Consider the following 17,011-nt stretch of genomic DNA (forward strand, 5'->3'; position numbering starts at 1 on the left):
ACGTTGGGGAGAAATTAGTAAAAGGTAAGTTCGGATTTTATACTCATTAAATGTTATCATATAATTACAACTTGAAGTTTGTGATGGCTGTTTAAGTATTTTCCTGACAGGCCTGCGTGTGTGTGACAATGCAGGGTTTGCTGTAACTTTTTTGAGGCAAATTTAACCCACGTTGATTGAATTCTGGAATTTGCCACACCAATAATTAAAATTACAATTTATTACGCTAAACTTTGTGTCATTTAAGTGGAAAGTATATCATCTCTGCATCCATTCACTTGTCAGAAAACAAAGATGGAGCTGTGGCGGCAGTGTGCGATGTGGCTGATCGAGTGCCGGGTTCTTCCTGAGAGCCACCGAGTCACATGGGGGGGAGCTCAGGTAAATCAGCTGCTGCTCACTGATGCATACACCTACACAGAAATTCACTTCTCCCCCTAATTGAGTTTTCTGTGCACGTGTGTGTCATGCATGTAACTAGGTGTGTGACCTGGCTCAAGCTCTAAGAGATGGTGTGCTGCTCTGCCAGCTGCTGAACAACCTGATGCCCCAGGCTGTCAACCTGAAAGAGATCAACCTGCGGCCACAGATGTCCCAGGTAACACACTTGCACAAAAAATATTTTCCTGCTCCATTTCCATAAGTTGCGTCCATAGCAACTCCCAGCCAGCACGCATCAATAAGCCCAAAGGCTGTACGATAAGAAAATGCTGTAACCTGTATCTTTCCTTATCTGGGCCCATGGAGAAAGGACAAGATGATTATCATGATGTTGACAAAGAGAAACAGACAAAGAGATTTAAATGTATTCATTTTTGTATGATTAAAGAAAATCCAAAGTAAAAAAACAAAGGAATTATCTTCTAAAACGCACTGCTAGTTTGCTGCCCGTTTTATTTTTTTTACTCATCTACATCATGCTAGTATAGATGCTTAGTCATTCAGGACATGACCAAAACAATTCAACCTTTGGACTTTAATGAAGAAGCTGAAGATGCTTTGCTTCCCATCCAGGGGCTCTTTCTCAGTTCAAAGCTGACGTGTGCAGTTCCAAGCTCTAAATGGCATGAAGTGTTGCGTTGTGCAGATTAAATTCACATGGCAGATTAAATTCACTCCTCCCCCAACAGAGAATGGTTAGGGTTTTTGTTTGCCTGGCACCACAGGAGATACGTGTTGGTCACATGTATGAAGGTGTGAAACAGAGGGGGCTTAATGCTCCGTTGTGAGTTTTAGAAAGATGAAATTTGAGACCTCCTCCATGGTTTTAAATAGGGTTTGTAAATGTCAAAGTTCATGCTCAATAATCCAGGTAAAAAAAATCTAACACACTTCAGTCAGATCATCTGGACGGTTTCTTTTTTGTTGTTGTTGAGATGTTTCATCTTTCATCCTTTCATCCATTGGGGCAGCTGTGGCTGACTGGTTAGAGCAGTCGTCCTCCAATGCGAGAGTTGGGGGTTCGAATCCACCAGCAGTCACATGCTGAAGTGTCCCTGGGCAAGACACTGAACCCCTCATAGCCTCTGATGTGTGTCCCATCAGTGTATGAATGTGATCTAAAGCTCTGATTAGTCTCATTAGAATGATTTGTTCAATTAGCTTTGTAAAGATCTAGTAGAGTGCTGTATGAATGTGTAAATGAGGCACAGATTGTTGTAAAGCACTTTGAGTATCTTGATAAGATAGAAAGGTGCTATATAAGTACAGTCCATTTACCATCCTTCATCAGTCTGAGGAGCCACAACAAACTCAGTCCCACACACACATAGTGGACCAATCAGTTTGCTGGTGATAAGACGGTCCCTGGGGCACGCCCTCTCCACCGTCGAGTCCTCTGAGGCAGCCATAGCCAAAGTGGTTCAAAACATCAAAACCACATTATCACCAGCAAACTGCTTGGTCCGCTATGGGAGTGTGCTGCTTGTGGGACTGAGTTCGTAATGGCTCCTCGGACTTATGAAGTCCTTTGGATGAAAGATGAAACATATCAATAACAAAAACAAAAAAAACATGCAGATGACCTGACTGAACTTTGCTGGTTTTGTAAAGTTTTTTGTTGTAGCTTCTTTTACTACTCTCTCAAGCCACCCGTTCATAGAAAGATGGTTTGGAAAAAATAAAATATATACAGGTATATATATATATATATATATGTATGTATGCCCTCTGATGGACTTGCGACCTGTCCAGGGTGTACCCCGTCCCTCGCAAAGTGATTGCTGGACATGGGCACCGGCGACCCCCGTGACCCAAAATGGAAAAAGCGGGTAAAAGATAATGGATGGATGGATATATGTATATATAAATATAAATATAAATATATATATATTTACATTTTTCCATCTTAATGAGCTGAAACATCAAACAAAGATATTTGTTACTCTTTTAAGAACTTTTATTGTCTTTTTCAATGAAAACCCAAAATATTGCTATCAAAGCTAAGTGCTGACGCTGATAACAACCTGGTTGAAAATATGTTTAGAAGTCTGTGCCAATTTATTTGTTCATAGTTTTATTATGGACTCTACGAGTTATCTACTTTGCATTTCCCTTTTCTGAAAAACACAGCATTTTTCTTCAAAGTTCATGTTCAGTAATCCAGGTTGAAAATCCAGCAAAGTTCAGTCAGGTCATCTGCACGGTTTCTTTTTTTTTGCTGAGATATTTTGTCCTTCATCCAAAGGACTTCATCAGTTCGATGAGCCACAACAAACTGAGTCCCACAAGCACCACACTCACATAACGGACCAACCAGTTTGTTAGTGATAAGATGGTTTCTGCGGCCTGCCCTCTCCCCCGTTGACTCCTCTGAGGCAGCCATAGTCAAAGTGTTTCAAAACATCAAAGTTCATGCTACCTGGATTAGTGAGCATGAACTTTGATGTTTTGAACCACTTTGGCTTTGGCTGCCTCCAAGGAGTCGACGGGGGAGGGGGGGGGGGGCAGAAAACATCTTATCACCAGCAAACTGGTTGGTCCATTATGTGAGTGTGGTGCTTGTGGGACTCATTTTGTTGTGGCTCATCGAACTGATGAAGTCCTTTGGATGAAGGACGAAACGTCAGCACTTTTCTTTCATCCTGCGCCTTTTCACCATCTGAGATGCTTTATTTTATCTTCTGTCTCTGTAATATTTTGGAATGGCCATTATGCTTTAAATCATCCGCTGACTGGTGAAAAATAGTGAAATTTTAGACAACGCCTCAGTCTTTGTTTGATGTATGACAAAGTAGACACTAAACAGGCATCATGCATATTTGCTCCCTGATGATATAGATTAGCTGTGGCCAATCCTGAACATATAAAATCTACATTTTTGCAGAGAATCACCTAAAGTTCAGTTGTAGGGTAAAACCTAAAACAAAAATATAAAAGATAGTAGCCCATGAGGACCAGGTTTGGACACCACTGGTCTGCACCATTATGTAGCAGATTTGTATGATGTCTGCCTAATGGCTACATGGACAAACATCAAACAAAGACTGAGGAGTTGTATTACATTTCACTGTTTCACCCATCAGCTGATTACCCAAAGCATATTGGACATTTCAATACTTTGAAGAGAGAAAAACATAAAAAGCTGAAACAAAGCATCTTAGGGAGCAGGTGAAATGATGCAGGACATCAGTAAAAAGTGATGTGCTTTTAGGACAGGGAAAAGAAAAGTAGCTGATTGTAGAAGAGACCATAATATAATTATGAACAAATAAATCAACACCAACTTTAATATATTCTGGATGAGGTTGTTCTTAGAAGCAGGTATTTGGCTTTGATAACAGCAACATTTTGTATTTTGATTTAAAATAAGATGATGATATCTCACCCAGTGGTTCCTAACACTGGTCCCTGAGGAACACCACCCTGCTTGTTTTAGTTGTTCCTCTGCTCTAACAAACCTGATTTGAATGAAAGAGTAATTAACAAGTTTCTGCCAAACTCAATGAAGTAATTAAACCACTGAATCAGGTGTGTTAGATCAAAGAAACAAATAAAACATGCAGGATGGAGTTCCTCAAGGACCAGAATCGGGAACCCCTACACTAGGCAGTTACAAACATTTTTGGTTCACCATTAAGATGAATAAGTGTAAAACATTTACCTCAGAAATTGCAGCAGTACGTCTCATTATCATCTGTAAACACTGAACATGTTATCAGGGTGCACATCCAGTGCCAGACTGGAAATAGTGGGGGTCAAAGGTCACTCGGGCACAACACCATATGCTCACCATCAAATAGTATACAAGGTAGTAAATAATCCCAAATATCTGTAGATTTATTGAGTGGCCAGATACAGTACAAGCCTCAAATACTTGTACTTGTAAAAACACCCCGATAATTCAGACCAATACCACTTTTCTGCTTGGTGATGTCATCTTTTCTTCAACTTCACAAGTAACCAAGGGCAAAAAATTCAAAATATTCATACTTTGGAGATATTTAAAGATAAACACAGGTCATGTTAAGACAGCATGACTGTTTGCTGTTTTCCTGATTTAAAAAATGTGTTTCTAAAGTCACAGTGTAGTGTTTAAGTACTAACTCATTAAATACTCAGCTTTATCACTCATTACCAGCAAGTAACCAAACTGAAGTACTTGTACTCAGTTTGAAAAAAAAAAAAAAAACAAGACACCCCTAGACTTTTTGTTTGTATTTCTCATAAACAGTACATTTTGGTCCAAAAAATCAGCAAAAGCAGAGAAAGACGTTCAAAAGAATGTAAAATTTTGTGTAACTGTTGGTGAATAGTGTTTCTTTTTGGGATGAGGTGGCATTCTGCCAAGCAATGGTTGCAGAATGGTTTCCTTCATTCCTTTGTTCTTTAACATATGCTATAATATGTTGTTTTTTGTCTCTGGTGTTCCCAGTTTTTGAAAGTTTTATTGTTTAACAAGTAAGACGAACATAAAAACCCTGTGTTGCTACAGCTCTTGACGATGCTGGCTTCAGCATGAATTTTAACTGGCTTACATCACTACACACTTGCATTGAACATGCAAATAGAAATAACTAGCACAGAAACCACACTGCCAGAATGCCTAAAAATTGATTTAGAGACACCAACAAACTGCAGTAAAGCAGAAATATGCTTCAAAAGTGCAAAGACCATCTAGGCGAAGATGGATAAGATAAAAGCCAAAAAGAAACAAAAAACCTTTCCAGATTATCAGTATCAGAGTTCAAACATTGTTTATGTATTTCAAGAAATAATACTCACCACCTCACAGTTATGCTCAAATAACTTATATGTATGCTATTTGTTGTGGTCAAATATTTGTGTGAAATAATAATTAAGAAATAAACAAGTGTACTAATATTTTTGGCTTTTCTCAACACATTTTATTCACACAGCAGGGATGTTGAGCTCATCACTGGTTGGCCTTGCTCGGTCAAAACGTAACAAATTCTGTGCTCTACTCCTGAACAATCAGCTCCTTTGAGACTTTTCTTACAATATAGGTAGCTTACATGTTGCTATGTAGCTAAATGACAAATAATGACCAGAGGTGGAAAGAATGCTGAAAATCTGTACTAAAATACAAGTACTGTTACAGTGCTTAAATTGTACCGTATTTTCCGCCGTAAACGTTGCACCGCCCTATAAGTTGCATCAGTTCAAATATATCTAATAAAGTGGAAAAAAACATAAATATGTCGCTTTGCCGTGTATGTTGCATGTATTATGCATCACCTCTGACACGTCGCGTTTGTTACGCATCACCACTGACAACACGGAAATGTGGGCCGAACCAGGAAATGTGGGCCGGTGTTGTGCCCAAAATCGATTGGCTGCCAAATGGCGACCGTGGGAGCGTGCACGGGAGGACTTTAACAAGAATTCAACAAGATTAACACTTAAAACAATTATTTGTTTGCTCAAAATTATAGCAAAGGTATGTCTCAGTCTAACTTTTCCTTAATAAATGCTCTTTGGCGGTCAAATCAGCTGTATTTCAAAAGCCGATACACGGAAACATGAACACGCAGAGGGAAACTCGCTGTCCATTTCTTTAAAATTTAACAAGATAAACACCTAAAAACAATTGTTTGTTAGCTCAACTTTATTGTAAAGATGTGTCTCAGTTGAACTTTTACTTAATAAATGCACTGCAATGGTCAAATTAGCTGCATTTCACCGGGGCGGCGCAGCGAAATGAAGCTGATACGGTTGCTCCAGGTAGACGACGGTGTCAGAATATGTCAAGCTGACTGTGTAATTAATATCCACTTTTACCTATTACATGATACAATGGAATGCCTCTTAACAGCTGAAAATGTTAGTGTTCAATATTTTCAGTCAGAATGAATGAAAACGGTCATACCTCAGCCAAAAACTGGTTTATAAATATGGGGGAAAAATCCATAAATACGTTGCTTTGGCGTCTACGTTGCAGGGCATGTACATTATGCAAAAAACTGTGCCTTATACAGCAAAAAATACTGTACTCGATTACAAGTAAAAGTACTGGTGTTGTAAAAATATTTAAGTAAAAGTACAAAGCACTCTTTTTAAAAACTACTCAGAGTATTAATTACTTTTTAACCAACTGATGTTTTATTGTGTTAATAAAAGGTATTCAGTTTGATTTACTGTATATAACAGCTACATTCAAAGTACATTTCTCAGACAGAAGCTCCGTCTTATTTTAGTACCAGGCAAACCGATGGCAGTGACAATATCTAAGATCTTTGCATACTTAACCAAACTAATAACCCACACATACAAACAATAAAACAGCAATATCAAACAGGTAGCTGTAAAACCTCGTAATATGTTTTTTGAGATTAGAGGCTGAAGTCTTGTGAGCTGCTATCACTGTAGAGATCAAACACAGTTTGCATCTGGTCCTTGTCTCCTTTTCTCCCTGTGTACATGAAACATTCCTCCAGGTACGGCCACGGGCACTCGTCCTCAACCTTTACTTCATTTTCTCTGTTGACGGTGTTGTCCTCTGTGTCCATTTTGGTTTTTTCTCCAAATCTTCAGTCCATAAATGACTCTCTACTCTACGGAGTTGTCCTTTGCTTACATCATATGTAACTAGTGCGTTCATGATCTGAGAGCCTTATTGGCTACAAAGATGCAGATGAACGATTTGAATATTAATTCAATTTGAGGCCGTACTCAGTAGCGACTTCTGATTTTAAAAGTAGTGAAGTAGATTACATGGTCTAAATTGTACTTAAGTATGAGTTAAATCACACACTTGAAAGAAATACTCATAAAAGTACAAGTACCCTAAAAATCTTCTTAATTACAGTAATGTGAGTATTTGTAATTTGTTACTTCCACCCCTGATAATGACTACTGTTTTGATTAACTTTCATGATCAAATTTGTAAAAATATATATTTAAATTTTAGGTGCTGTTTTTTTATTACTAATAATAATATTTTTGTATGTGTGTGTGTGTGTGTGAAACAAGAGTAACTCACTGTAAACTAAGCTGATAGCTTAGCAGTAGCCTACATTTGATTTTTCTAATATAAACATTAAAATGTCTAAAATGTTAACATATGAAAAACAAGGATGTTAAACCATACACACCCATTTTTGGTCTTGCACTTTTGAAGTTTAGTAGGATTTTATTCTAATCGAGAAGGGAAATAAACGTAGTGAAAACATGCTAACACTTGGGGCTGTAAGTTAGCAGAGAAACTTAGAAGATGGACAGATATGAGATGACTCAGGAAGAGCAAGACAGAAAGGCCAATTTGTATTTTAGTTCAAAGTATGAAGAAGAATTAAATGCAGTGTCTTAAACACGCGTGCATGTGTGTGTATGTGTTCAGTAGATAGATACTATGACTAAGCGTGTGTATGTGAAACTGGGAAATCCTGTGAGGTCATCTGTGGTTAGGAAATATCCACAGATTAGCTGAAGACATGGACCACTCTGATGTGTACTCAAACACACTTATTCACCTGATGGTGTTACACAAATTGAGGATAATCCCTGGCTCTTGTGACAAGGATTACCACACTGGGAGTTGAGCAGTGAGAACAAGTGTAACCGCACTGCGCTGATATAAACTCTGGTAGGGTTTGACGTGTGCAGCAGTATCAGCCAGAACTTAGCGTTTCCTCTTTTCTTAAATTAGAGTTCTGCATTTAACATTGCTAAGCAAGCAAATAGACAGACAAACAGAAGCAGGCAGTCAGACAGAAGGAGCAGGAAATGGACCAACAGAGCAAAAGAAAAGCTAAAATGTAGAAGCTAACTCGGGGAAATTACATAATGCAGCAAATGTTTGACCGCCATGTTCCTTACACTGTACTTTGTGTGGTTCCTTTTATTGTCTTCTAGCTTTAAAAAGCAGTGGATTTCCCTTTTTAACATCAGACTAATTCCTGAAATTTATGTTCATCGTAATGTGGTTTATCCAGTTCACTGCCTATTATGAAACGCTAGTTTTGGAAAAGTTTACAAAGATTAGAAAATACAGTCAGTAGATGTGTAAATTGTTCATTATAGCTGGGGTTTTTGATTACGTTTTCTTTTAAATACCCTTTTACTTTCACTTGTTAAAAAAAAATCTCAATTTGTACGCACCTTTATGATTGTCTATTGTTGCCTTTGTTGTCCACTATTGTCATCACTCTTCGGTAAAATCAGGTCTCTCTTATAAATGTGTCTGCGAGGCTCAATGGGATTAACCTGTATAAATAAAGGTTGAATGTAAATTGTTAATTAATTTTCATTTTTACTTGACAGTCACCACAAAAACGTATTTCTGCATTTTCACTGATTGTGTTATGGAATTATAAACACATTTAAACATTTGATGTTAGCATTACAGACAAAAAAAAGTGTGTTGTGAGGCTAAAATGAGTTGTAAAAAAATTAAAGAAATATAGTGAAGTTTTGACTAATAACTATTAATTATTAACCAGTTAGCTATAGGCCAGTGGATGTGTCACAGGTGTAAAACAGCATCTACCAAAGGTTTAGTCTTGCTGAGCCATGAAGGATCATGGCTCATCACTTTGTCTCAAACTCCTTCCGAGAATCATTGTTGAAAAGAGCTTTAGTCTTCCAACAAATACAGTCCATATACTGTAAAACAAGATGATTCAAGATGATGTCACGTTCTACTCCCATTAGTAAAGTTTTTAAAAAACTGCCTTTTATAATAATATTCTTGCTGCCTCTGTTTGGATTCTTCTGAGATCAGCATTGTCGCAAGATTGACTCAGAGTTGCTATATGACCTCCAAATTCAAGAAATCGAAGGCTGCGGGACTCTGTGACCGCTGGGCCTAACACAGTCTCAAACCACGGTGCTTCTGGAACAAGAGAATCGGCTCAGACCTCGCCGGGCTCTAGAGAGACTATCGAGTCGGCCCTGACATTCTGACTTCAACAAAAAATTAATTTTTGGTGATAGTTAGGTTGGAGATGAAGCCTGCTCTGACAGAGGATTTTAAATTTATTAAGGGCGAGCTCAAAACGGTGAGGGTTGAGGTCGTTAAAGCATCATGGCCCTCAGAGCAGAAACTGACCAGGTGAGGCTGAGAGTGAAGGAAGCTGAAAACAGGGTATTTAACTGCTCACACTGTCATAAAAAGGCTGATGCTGGTGAACCCAATGGTGTAGGCAGGCAGACAAGGAGTCAGGATATACCTGTATATGTACAATTAAGAACTTATTAACGAAACAAAGAGCTGACTGGGCAGCAAAACAAACACAGAATGATCAGGATGTACTCACAAAATAGACATGTCATCAACAGTGGACAGAAGACAATGCCAGGACAATGACTAACACAGAGACACAGACTTAAATACAGGAAACACCAATTAGACAAAGTGAAGGCACCTGTGAGTAATCACAGATGCCAAAGAAAGAGACAGGGGATGCAAGACATAAACACGACACAAGATGGAACTAGATACTAAAAAAACACAAACCCTATAAAGATAGAAACAGAGGTTCAGGGGAACGCAGACATAAACACGACACCAGGGACAAAACTACAACTCCTACAAAGACGAAGTGGAAGTTCTGCGCGATACCGTGGCAGAACTGAGGAACGAGGTGGATGGAGTGAAGAGGAGGTTTGAGACTATGGAGGGTTATATGAGAAGAAGTAACATTAGGAGGCGTTCCTGAATCGCCAGAGTCGAGCACCCCCGCAGAGATAGCTAAGATGTTAATGGAGGTGCTGAAACTGAACAAGCCACTGTTGATCAACCGCTCGCACCAGACGCCAGACAGACAGAGATCGGATGATAAACCAAGAGTTATTGTGGCCAAACTGCATTATTATAATGCCAAGATTGTGTGGAGATATTACAACATGCACGCAGCTGTGGCCCACTTCAATTCAAGGAATCATCCATCGATCATCATCTCAGCTGACTACACCACTACTTTGCGTGGCAAAGGCATACACTGTAATACAAACCGTGTACATTGAAAGTTAATTATAAATTAGCACAAAGGCCTAGTCTGGAAACCACTATCAGATATGGATCTTCAAGCCCTCAGACAGCACTACATGAACAATTGTCCTCCCACCATGATCAGTAGCACTGCATATATTTTGAAGCACTAATTAATCTATGTATAGATCTAGTAGAGTGCTGTATGAATTGGTAAATGAGGTCACAGATTGTAGTGTAAAGAGCCATGAGTATCTTGATAAGATAGAAAGGCGCTATACAAGTACAGTCCATTTACCATCCATTTAGCATTTATTTATTTATCTATTCATTCAACTATTTTTTATACAGGGCTCATTGAGCCCCAGGTTACCATCGACCACCATATCAGCATAGACTTCATACCATAACAGGCTCAAGAGTGTAAAAACTGCTATTACTCACAGTTTGCTGAAAGCAATTTTATATATAATATGCAAAGAGGAAGTACCGGGGTAATACAAAAAACATAGTTTGTGAAAGACTATTCCTGCAATTCACATCTGTCTCCTAATAAAAATACATGAAAGCAGAATCGTGCAACCACAAGGCAATGACCAGCCAACACTTTGTGTTTTAATCATGATTTTATTTGTTTCTTTTTTTTTGGTGGTGGGGGGGTCTTATTATTTTTCTGAAATAAAACATGTCACATACACTTGAGTGAATGCAGACTGATATTGTTCATTAATGTGAATAACTTTTGTTCAAAAACATAATGAACTGAGTTCAAACTGAGTATTGTGACTATTGTTGGGCAGAAGTCCTGTTGATCGGATCCTTATGTGTCTGACTTACAGCTTTCACTTGACAGCTGAATAGAATAAGCTGCAGATTATGAGTCACGTAAATAAAAGAACAGATTCTCCCAAGTACAGTTGCTAGTGTTAAAAGAGCAGCTGTGGCTTTGTGTGTTTTTAGTTCCTGTGCCTGAAGAACATCCGAACGTTTTTGGGAGTTTGTCAAGAGAGGTTTCATCTCAGGAAGAACGACCTGTTTGAGGCATTCGAGCTGTTTGATGTGCGGGACTTTGCAAAGGTAAGACTCCTCTGTCTCTGTCTGTTAATCAAAAAACAAAACACAAACAGAAGTATAGGTTCATTAGGGTGTTTGAGATGACAACCTTTGCCCATAAATCAGCTTTACTACTTTGTTCCAGCAAACCCAGTTTCTTTCACTTTTGTTCCTGTGTGTGATATCAGATTAATTCATTGAATTTGTGTCACCCGCTGACTCCTTTTGCTCATAATTAATCACTAATCCCTCAAAAAGTGACGTTTGTGTATCTGTCTTGGCACATATCTCTCTGCAACAGTGCAGTTTGTCCAATGGGGTATTATGAAGGTGTTTAGAAGAAAACCCTCCTATATTAATAGAAGTAAGCACCAGGGCAATAAACATCATATTCTCGACACTCAGACCAGTTTACAACTTGCATTTAGTGATAAATGATTACTTTCTCATTTGTTCCTTGTTTGTTTTACATATCTGTGGGGTTGAAAGTGACGACTTTCAGCAGTCTGCAGTACGGCTGCTTTCATAAAATGAGTGGTGCATGGTTATCAGTAAAATTATTACTAATCCTCTCTTCCAGTGATGAGTGTCAGACATGATTGGATCGACTACAAAATAAAAAAAACTGTCAAAGAAATGAATAAAAATTTATTGTTTCAGTTTTACATTCGTTTAAATAAAGCTGTCTGATTGCATTACTTATTACCAGCAGTTATTCCCAACCATTACAAGATGGAACGTAAAGTCATTTTTTTGTTCACACATGCTGAACTTGATGGACGTGTTTGCATTGCCATATACAATAATTAGAGCTTTTTATTTTGAAACAAATGAAGCTGGGAGAGGGGCAGCACGGTGGCGCAGTTGGTAGAGCTGCCGCCTCTCAGCGAGCAGGTCGCTCCTGTTCAAATCCCGGCCGGGGACCTTTCTGGGTGGAGTTTGTATGTTCTCTCTGTGCATGCGTGAGTTTTCTTCGGGTACTCCGGTTTCCTCCCACAGACCAAAAACATACATGTTAGACTGACTGGTAACTCTAAATTGTCCATAGGTGTGAGTGAGAGAGTGATTGATTGTCTCGTTATGTGTCCCTGTGATGGACTGGAGACCTGTCCAGGGTGTCCCTCATCACTCGCACAGGGACTGCTGGACATGGGCACCTGCAACCGCCGCAACCCAGAAAGGAAGAAGCGGGTAAAGTTAATGGATGGATGGAAGATGGGAGAGAGGAAACAACAGGAGCAGCTTTTGGAGCTAAATTGAAGCAGATCGAACACAACGGTGAATTTGGGCCGGAGTGTTTTCATGATGTACTTTTGCGTCATTGCCATGCTCTGGAACTAAAACATTAAACGTCCCAGAAACTTGTCTTTAAATGAACTTCGAAGACAGTAGCGAACCTAAAATGTAGATTTACAAACAGCAGCTTCTGTTACCTCTTACAGCTTTTTATCCAACAATTGTTGAAACTGCTGTCATTTTTAAAATACTTTATAATCTCTTTTTTTGTCAGTCATTGTTTTATAGCCAGTGGAATAGGACACAATAGACAAGTAGTGAAATGCTTGAGCTACATGGTACTAAATTAAAAACTGGTTGTGAAAACCTCTAGAAACCATAATCAAGGACTACAGTTTTTTTTTTGCTGCACTCATAAATTGCAAATAAAAACTTCAGCATAAAAACAGACAAGAACAAAACCTTTTTAGTAAGTACTAGCCTCATCAGTCTTGTGAAACTTTAAAGTTAAAATATTACTTTGAAGTTTAACAAATCAACACTTAAATTTGAATTAGGAACATTTGCAAAGCCATAAAAAGGTAGTATACTGTGGTATGGGGAACTTCTGCAAAGCAGTGCTATTACTGTAAAACACGCAGCAGTCCGGGTGTTAAACAATAGATCATTTTGCCTCTAACCCCGCTCAGAGCCCATTTATAAAATACATTATTTAAAAGAAAATTTTTAACAAGACTGTAGACAACTTTACAGAGGTTGATATCATATTAGGCGAGAAAAAAAAACCTGAATGTATTTGTTTCATCGATTAAAATGTTTTTTGATGCTGTTTCTGCTTGAAACATGATCAAAAAGGGGAAACACACGTCAGTGATAATGGCAGAAACCAAAACCAAGAGCAGAGTCCTGACTGTTCACTGCAGCTTGCAGACAACCCACATAGCCCCAACAGGAAGTAACTTAGTAAATCTGTAACTTGAAAAGGCTGAGTGATGGTGTGAATTCAGTGTTTCACATCTCTCTTTCACTTTTTGTGCTATGCGTTACCGTAAAATGAATAAGTGGGTTCAGAAATGTGCAGTAATTTGACTTTTTGTGCAGAGAGGAACTTGAGTTTTCAGGAGCAAATAAAAAAATAACTCGGGTTATTTAGCAAAGTTTTATAATCTGTTACTGAAATTAATCTTCTCGTTATGCCTTGCTACTTCCAGTCAGGGCTGTATTGAATACAGTGGTGGAAGAAGTATTCAGTTCCTGTATGTAGTTAATACATAAAGTGGTAACATGTCTTCATTTTTCATACAAACCGGATGAAAAAAAAGTTGGGACACTAAACAAATTGTGAATAAAAATTGAATGCAATGATGTGGAGATGCCAACATCTAATATTTTATTCAGAATAGAACACAAATCACAGATCAAGAGTTTAAACTGAGAGAATGTATCATTTTAAGGGAAAAATCTGTTGTTTCCAAATTTCATGGCGTCAACAAATCCCAAAAAAGTTGGGACAAGTCCATTTTTACTACTGTGTGACATCCCCCCTTCTTCTTACAACACTCAACAGATGTCTGGGGACAGAGGAGACCAGTTTCTCAAGTTTAGAAATAGGAATGCTCTCCCATTCATGTCAATTCATTCATTCATGTCTAATACAGGCCTCTGACTGTTCAATCGTCTTGGGCCTTCTTTGTCGCACCTTCCTCTTTATGATGCGCCGAATGTTCTCTATAGGTGAAAGATCAGGACTGCAGGCTGGCCATTTCAGTACCCGGATCTTTCTCCTACGTAGCCATGATGTTGTGATTGCTGCAGAATGTGGTCTGGCATTATCGTGTTGAAAAATGCAGGGTCTTCCCTGAAAGAGAGGACATCTAGATGGGAGCATATGTTGTTCTAGAACCTGAACATAGTTCTCTGCATTAATGGTTCCTTTCCAGACATGCAAGCTGCCCATGCCACAAGCGCTCATGCAACCCCATATCATCAGCAATGCAGGCTTCTGAATGGAGCGTTGATAACAACTTGGGCTATCCTTGTCCTCTCTGGTCCGGAGGACATGGCATCCCAGTGTTCCATAAAGAACTTCAAATCGTGACTCATCTGATCACAGAACAGTCTTCCATTTTGCCACACTCCATTTTTAATGACCCCTGGCCCAGTGCAAACGTCTGAGCTTGTGGAGCTTGCTTAGAATTGGCTTCCTCTTGGCACTGTAGAGTTTCAGCTGGCAACGGCGGATGGCACGGTGGATTGTGTTCACTGACAATGCTTTCTGGAAGTATTCCTGAGCCCATTCTGTTATTTCCTTGACAGTGGCATTCCTGTTTGAGGTGCAGTGACGTTTAAGGGCCCGGATATCACGAGCATCCAGTAGAGTGTTACGGCCTTGACCCTTACGCACAGCGATTGTTCCAGATTCTCTGAATCTTTTGATGATGTTATGCACAGTTGATGATGATAACTTAAAAGTCTTTGATATTTTACGCTGGGTAACACCATTCTGGTATTGCTGCACTATCTTTCTGCGCAACAATGGTGGAATTGGTGATCCTCTTACCGACTTGGTTTGAGAGACACTGACACTCTGAGAAGCTTTTTTTATACCCAATCATGTTGTCAATTGACCTAATTAATGTTAATTGGTCTTCCAGCTGTTCGTTATATGCTCAATTTCCTTTTTCCAGCCACTTATTGCTACTTGTCCCAACTTTTTTGGGATTTGTTGACACTGAAATTTTGAATCAACATATTTTTCCTTTGAAATGTTACATTTACTCAGATTAAACTTTTGATCTGTCATCTATGTTATATTACGAATAAAATATTGACATTTGCCATCTCCACATCATTGCATTCAGTTTTTATTCACAATTTGTTTAGTGTCCCAACTTTATTGGAATCCAGTTTGTAAATAAGATATAATTGGTTTGTTGTAGCCCACTGAGATAAACATATTTTAACTAATTGATAGTATATTTGTCAGGATTTTCAGGCTGAGCTGAACAAGAACGAACCCATGTGCAGACAGGACACAGAGGCCAGGACGTAAAATAATAATCACTTTAATAATCAAAAATAAATAGCTGACGTGGCAGCAAAACTCACAGACAGGATCAGGTCAGAAATATACACAGAACACAGGAGACAAACCAGGGGCTGTACCAGACGATGCACCGACAATGACTGAGACACAGACCAGAGCTTATATACACACAGACTAGATGAGACAAAATACAAATACCTGGAGGACACGCGGGTGGAGCTGATTGGGGTAATTACTGAGAGACACTAGGGAGTACAGACACAGTGAGACTGACAGAGGGATACATCCTTACAATATTTAACTTGTTTAAAGACGAACTGTGTGTCAATTAGTCAGTAAACGGTGAATTGGGGAAAAAAAAAAAGTTAAAAAAAAAATCAGATTTTATAAATTAGTCTATTTTCAGAACCCTGTCAAACAAACCAGATTGCCCTTCAGATATACATGCACCTGTAACACACGAGTCTATAGCCCAGTTTATGTCTTTAAGGGTCTTGCTCAAGGGTCCAGAGTGGGGAATAAAAGAGAGTGGAGGCAGATGTGGGTGCTTCACCTTTTCCATCCACATTTTGATGTTACCGACATCTTTCTGAAGTTCACTTCTTTAAACTCTGCCCCACCACTCCCCTTTGCCATCTTCAAACAACTTCCATTCATCCATTATCTGTACCCGCTTTTTCCTTTTCGGGTCGCCGGTGCCGCCGGTGCCCATGTCTAGCTATCACTATGCGAGAAGCAAGGGACACCCTGGACAAACCATTCACTCTCACTCACACCTAGGGACAATTTAGAGTTACCAATCAGCCTAACATGCATGTTTTTGGTCTGTGGGAGGAAACTGGGATACCTGGAGAAAGCCCAGGCATGCACTGCGAGAACATGCAAACTCCACACAGAAAGATCCCAGGCCAGGATTTGAACCGGTAGCCTTCTTACTGAGAGGCAGCAGCTCTACCACTGAGCCAACTTCATGAAAATAATTCATAGTGATTGAGGAGAAGGCTTTTTTGTAAACCTGTACATCACTCTCCTGTATATCCATCCATGAATCCATTATCTTTTACCCGTTTCTTCCATTTTGGGTGATGGGGGTTGCCGGTGCCCATGTCCAGCAATCACTGTGCGAGGGGCGGGGTACACCCTGGACAGGTAACAAGTCCATCACAGGGACACATAGAGACAAACGAGACAAACAACCATTCACTCTCTCTCTCACACCTAGGGACAATTTAGAGTTACCAATCAGCCTAACATGCATGTTTTTTGTCTGTGGGAGGAAACTGGAG

At 39.2% G+C, this 17,011-nt stretch overlaps 1 protein-coding gene across 1 annotated transcript in view; it reads left to right on the forward strand.

The window, feature by feature from the left end:
* Positions 1–294: 294 nt before the first annotated feature.
* The window catches only part of LOC119422454 (proto-oncogene vav-like), a 51,701-nt gene continuing 34,984 nt past the window's right edge, over positions 295–17,011 (forward strand). The window contains exons 1-4 of the mRNA XM_037689826.1: positions 295–381; positions 482–598; positions 11,351–11,467; positions 12,581–12,634. Coding sequence (XP_037545754.1) covers positions 295–381; positions 482–598; positions 11,351–11,467; positions 12,581–12,634 — 375 coding nt within the window. The remainder of the gene's footprint in view (positions 382–481; positions 599–11,350; positions 11,468–12,580; positions 12,635–17,011) is intronic.

Source organism: Nematolebias whitei, chromosome 16 (genome assembly GCF_014905685.2).
Source record: "Nematolebias whitei isolate Nwh7 chromosome 16, NemWhi1, whole genome shotgun sequence".
Classification (NCBI taxonomy): domain Eukaryota; kingdom Metazoa; phylum Chordata; class Actinopteri; order Cyprinodontiformes; family Rivulidae; genus Nematolebias; species Nematolebias whitei.